This window comes from Aethina tumida, chromosome 5 (genome assembly GCF_024364675.1).
Source record: "Aethina tumida isolate Nest 87 chromosome 5, icAetTumi1.1, whole genome shotgun sequence".
NCBI classification, from domain to species: Eukaryota; Metazoa; Arthropoda; class Insecta; order Coleoptera; family Nitidulidae; genus Aethina; species Aethina tumida.
In genome coordinates this window covers 19693948-19699781 of record NC_065439.1, presented here as the reverse complement: position 1 = coordinate 19699781, position 5834 = coordinate 19693948, and the positions used below count along the sequence as shown (strand labels likewise).

At 31.4% G+C, this 5834-nt stretch overlaps 1 protein-coding gene across 1 annotated transcript; it reads right to left on the bottom strand.

The window, feature by feature from the left end:
- Nucleotides 1-3255, bottom strand: LOC109596176 (uncharacterized). Its single transcript, XM_049967707.1, has 6 exons — nucleotides 3245-3255; nucleotides 2836-2972; nucleotides 1340-2784; nucleotides 1084-1285; nucleotides 852-1027; nucleotides 1-795 (listed from the first exon to the last, which is right to left on the bottom strand). Exons 2-6 carry the CDS (start codon nucleotides 2945-2947, stop codon nucleotides 94-96), a joined length of 2637 nt encoding a protein of 878 aa, XP_049823664.1. The 5' UTR covers nucleotides 2948-2972; nucleotides 3245-3255; the 3' UTR covers nucleotides 1-93.
- Between the last annotated feature and the right edge of the window lie 2579 nt (nucleotides 3256-5834).

Sequence of the window (5834 nt, the reverse complement as noted above, 5' to 3'; positions counted from 1 at the left end):
TTACATGACTATATTTTATTGATTGGTAAAATAATTTAGAGTTTAATTAATAATATTTATTTAAAAAAATACACAAAATTTAGACAACTTACATCAAGCTTTGTTACAAAGATGATTCGAAAATTCATTTAAATACAACAAAAATGAGTCAGGTTTCTCAATCTTCCTCCTTTCCAACTTAATTATTTCCTGAAGAAAGTCGATGGGATTTACAGCCATTCTTCGTACATTTTCAGCCTCAGTAAACGAACCTAGGTGGTCCATTTTCATCACTTCAAGACATTCATTTATAATTTTGTCTAAGTTGGTTAGACTCGAATGTTGGATGGTTTCACTGTTAATTTGATATCTTGAGAGCAATTTGAGTATGTGGTTGATAATTTCTGTCCCTTTTTGATATAAATTGGATTTTTGTTCGCTTCTCTTACAGTACAATAAAATATTTAGACAGCCAATATCACCAAATTTGTGCATTACACGTATCAGTCTTTTTTTAATCTCTCCCCTGTTCAGTATTTTTATTTTTTTATTTACAAATATCGTTTCCGGAAACTCGTTGTCGATGTAGCCCTCTTGTTTCAAATGCCAGAATATAACACCAGAAGTTAGATGCAAAGCTTCCAATTTTATATCATCATCAATGTCAGAAGTTATAAAAGTAAATAAAATCTCATATAATGGTTCTATTTGTCTCTCAGTCCAAAAATCAAGTTCTAAAATTATTTTGATGAGGGATAACGTCTCACCATAGATGATTTTTTGTTCCGGGTTGCAAAGAATTCCCAACAGGCTGATCTAAAAAGTACAACTTTAATATAAATCATCGATGATGATGATGAAAGGGTTTCTACCGATAATTTGTTTAAATCGATGGCTTCCTCAGATATCTCGGGGATTGCAACTAAATGTTTAAGGCAATTTACGGCGATTTTCCTTATGGAGCAGTCTTCATTGATTAATAAATACGAATTTAAAGCTAACCCTGGCAAATGAGACTCCATCAGTATCTTCCTGAAGTACGGAAATTCTAAAATAAAAAGGTTTAATCTAGTACTAGTTCAAACAATATTGTATCGTCCTCACTTGTTTCGGCATTTTCGGAAATTGACAGCAGCACGTCGTGTGCAGCCCTTCTCACTTCATAATCGGAGTCTCTCAATTTTGAATAGAGCAACGTACCAATGTAGTGCATGGTGGAATCATTAGTTTCGACCAAAAGGGCAAGATTGGGCGACATGTATTTAGAAATGGACAGCGCCAACAGCCTCAAAGACGCAGCAACCGCCTGAAAGTCTTAAACTTTATTAAACCTCTTAATATACAAACAAAAATGTTATACCTCTGTTGGAACGTTAGGCAGATTGAAAACCTTGGAACAAATGTTCATTATTTCTATAGATTCAATTGAGTCCCTCCAGGTGATGTTGAGATGCTTGATAAACTTCACCAGACAGTCCAGACCCAACTTGGTGCATTTGTAGACGTTCTTTTGGTTTATGACATCTCCACTAACAGCGTGTTGAATGAAATCAGACGCTACGTACACTAAAGTTCGAAACATCATGATTGCCATCTTCCTGGGGAATTCGTGCAGGTTCTTTTGCAACAACTCCAAACAGTATATGGAGTGCTCAGCCAAATTTCCCTGTTTTAATACGACGTCTCTACAGTAATAACCAAACCGCAGGATTTCTGGAAACATTCCTTTAAAAAAGTCGTAGAAGAAGTCGTCTCTGTGCTCATCATCATTGATTAGTTTCAGAAACTCTCTCTTACAAAGTAATTCGTCCCAAAATATAATGGGAGCCAAAGGGAAAACGATAAATTGCATCTCAAACTGCATTGCTTCACTGTCACTGTTACTGTCTTTTATAGTTACTGGCAAGAATTTGTTCTTCCTATAAGCACACTCACAATACGACAAGTCTAATACGTTGTCCAAAAAGCCTCGATCCACATTGACTTGCTGTACGAATAAAATTTTTTTTATCAACTCATTAAACGGCTCCACCCCAATATTTAGGTTGGAATCAGCCGAAATACATATATCAAAATAATAGGTACACAAAAGACCTCGACTGGCTAAAAATGTTAATTCTTTGCATTTCACAGCCTTCAGTATGGTGATCAACCGTTCTTGACAATTGAAAACTCTATCGTATTTAACTATTAGTTTGTACATGGCTTTATCAGTAGTTTTTTCAATAAAATATGTGGTCATGTCTTCAAAATTGTCTAGCACAGGTTTAAGTTTAGGCAACCATTGTTTCTCTTCCTCCTCTGTTAGACTTTTGCTCACTAATTGGTCGCTCATTTTTACTAGATTTTCTACATTCACTTGTACTATATTTACTAAAAACAACCTGTTCACTTCTACAACGTGATAAAAGAGGTCGATCATAAAATACGGTAGCTGTTCTTTTACACACGCGTAATTGTCTGGTCCTTTGTAAACATGTTCGTACACGTGCTTCCAATGATGATGGGTAGTTATCACCCAATCTACACCGAACTTGTACTTGAGACACACTCGAAGGAGTTGCATGAACGGTAGTTTCAATGATGTCTCCAGATTCGTGTTGTTTAAATGCAAAACACTTATCAAGGAGTCCAACGCTTTTGTTTTCAACAGGTGCAAAAACTTGATGTCGTTCTTGCACAGAACGCCGCACAGTTTTACGATGAACTCCGCTACTTCTATTGGTTGGTCGTAGGTCCATTCCGATAGGGCCGTTTGGATCCATTTCGTGTAGATTTTTGTGTACGGGGTCAATTGGTTGGTTTCTAAAAGAGTTGTTCTCTTAAATTTGATTTTGAATATTTCTTACTACTTACCAGATTGTTCAATTTTTTCTATGAAGCTGGAGAGTTCTTCCCTGGTGACTTTAACGTCTGGCTTTAAAATATTTGCTAGGACTTCTTCTAATACTTTTGACTTGGGGTCCATATCTGAGAGAGAGATACCTCCAAATCTGTAAAAACCACGTATATTTACAGTAACTTCCGAAGCTCATTTTAATAATGTTTTGTTAATAATACGTTGTTTCATAACTATTAGTAATTATTAATCATTATATATGTTAAACATTGGTAATTACGAATGTAATCGTTGAAATAAATTCATTTTCCGACTATTTGAACTTCAAATTATATTTTGCAGCCAAACAATGGATTGTCAAATACTTTGATAACCAATATTTCGTCACTAAATTAACAACATTAATTTGCCACAATTTCTCTCTACCTACATGTAAAATATTTTGGTGTAGCAGGAATTATCTTAAGCAATCGGTTTGACAAGTGAAACAATCTTAACCTCACTGACCTTGTTCAATTGGTACACTTGCTCAGTTCACAAAAACATATTTTTTGTACAAAATCAGACAATCAAAAAAAGTTTGGAATATCCACATATTCAACAACTATTTGCATGTTTTATTAAAACATTTTAATATACACATGTAAAAATCCATTCCACGCTCCGAACTAGGTTCACAACTGATAAACAAGGTTAAATTCACATTTGAATTGCCAGTAGATATAATTTACGACACGTGATGTTTACTACATTAATCATTAAATAAACAACTATGTATAGTGGAACCACTGCAGACTGTTTTATTTGCTTGCAGGCCAGTTCGAATATGTCTTTAACACTTCCAACTTTCTCTTTTTCATTCAGAAATGTGTCTAATGGTACCTGGTATGTCAGTCAACCGACGATTATTCATCTGACTAAGATATGTTCTCATGGGGAGTCCACGTTAGTGTTGTTAGCTCATTACAACGTCAAGGACGGTTGAAATGGTCGAATGAAAGAGGGAATTTAGCAACAAAGGTCTTACTTAGCTGTTGCCTCGACACTAATAAAACAGATCATGCCCCTCAGTTCTCATGTGTATCTCCCCCGTACATAAAATCCGTACCTACTAATTGGTGTAGCTCTCATACACCACACGTGTCTTATTTAACTTTCGTAACGTCCATCCCGATCCATTTGTGCCAGAAATTGTATTATATTCAAGGGCTTTTATGTGTAATGAGCTTATCTATTGTGGTGTGCTAGTAATTTTCTCGGAACCATTGTGGTCAGATTAAGTTATGGCTGATTTTAGGTGATTTTCGAAAAATACCGAAATGTGTTATTATTGGCTTTGTTGCGGTCTGAGCCCGCGAATGTGGTTGCATTAAATGAAAGGATCTTTCCAGCCGTGATCCACTATTAATGTTCAACAACCGAGTGTGTACATCAAATTATCATGGTGCCAATGTTGGATCATTCAAATCCCTATTTTCAACTCAATAATTCATATGTTTTCTGTATAATATTGAACTTCTCAATCATTAAAAGTTAAAGATGGTAGGAAAATCTTCGGTACTGCAAATTCTAGATGTTCCCTGCTCTGTTAAGTAAACATATTTAAATTATTTGGAAAAGTGAAAACATAGAAGATAAGTTAAAAAATGAACAAAGTAAATAGTAGATATATTTAAAACATTTGAAAAACGTGAGCTCCGAAAGATAAGCTGATGATATTTTAGTATTGTAAATTTTAAATGCTCTTCTCTTATTTATTAACTAACCAAAATTCTTAGGTCACAACAGAAATATAACAAAAATCTAATTAATTAAGTTAAAGTTGAATATAATTAAAAGAAACTATGGAAGGAGTCTTCTTAAAAAGTGGAGTGGATCAAAAATAGCTTATTAAATCTTAAAAAATCTAATTAAAAGCAATGAAGATTAAAATTGTAATGTGAGCCTGATTGTAGCCTCACTTTATTACTCATAACTAGATTATATAATTAATATACATTTCAACTTTCTTTGGAAAAGGTAGAAATATACCAAAAGTCTAGTTAATAAAATTTTAAGTAGTTTAGGTACAAATAATAAAAATTAAGCGAGTACTACAAAGGACTGATTATGAGTCCACTTTAAAATTATTTAAATCTTTTTAAAAAGGAACAAAAATATATCAAAAGTCCAGTGAGAAACAATAAAGTTAAAATAGTACCATTGATTATTGCATTACTTTATCAGAACAATTTTATACAATTTATATACATTTCAATCCTCTTATGAACGCATCAGAGTATATCAATTGTTTGGTTAAGTTTTAAAAAGTCCCGGTAGAAGTAATAAAAATTAAAGAGTCCCTGGGAAGATTTATTATGGCTCTACTTCACTACATTTGAATCTTTTTAAAAACTATCAACTTATATGAAAAGACTAGTTAATTAAGTTATAAGAAGTCCAGATTGAAGTAATAAAAATTGCCTTTAAGAGTTTTTATCTTCAAATATAAGTTAAAATAAAAAAATAAAATGGTAAATAATAAATAGTAAAATTTAAAAATCTTGATGAAAAGTTCAAAAAATTATTTCATAATTTTATAATAATTACATACGTTAATACATTACATTACACATTTTTTAAATTTGGTAACCTAATTTTTGAAAAACATTGTAATAAATTACAAAATTTTATACCTAATTTATTATAAAATTTATATTTAAATTTTTTATTAAATTAATAACAACAATTTTTATCTTCAAATATAAGTCAAAATAAAAAATAAAATGATTAATAATAAACAGATCTTCATGGAAAATTCAAAAAATATTAAACACTTAAATGTATTATTTGTAAATCTATTTTATATAATAATTTAATTTAATAAATTAAATTATTACACATATTTTAATGTATTTTTTTAATTTTTATAAAATAATTATTATTATATATTATTACTATACTGAATTATTTCAATTTTTTTGAAATTTTCAATAATTTTTAATAATTTCATTACCAAAAGATTTTTTAATAAAAT

What these genes read in the sequence shown, in the direction of transcription:
- LOC109596176 (XM_049967707.1), bottom strand. Translation starts at nt 2,947, where the DNA reads ATGGACCCCAAGTCAAAAGTATTAGAAGAAGTCCTAGCAAATATTTTA. An exon ending in AGAAAAAATTGAACAATCTG is followed by an intron (nt 2,785 to 2,835) that starts GTAAGTAGTAAG and finishes CAACTCTTTTAG; the next exon opens with AAACCAACCAATTGACCCCG. An exon ending in TGCCTAACGTTCCAACAGAG is followed by an intron (nt 1,286 to 1,339) that starts GTATAACATTTT and finishes TAAGACTTTCAG; the next exon opens with GCGGTTGCTGCGTCTTTGAG.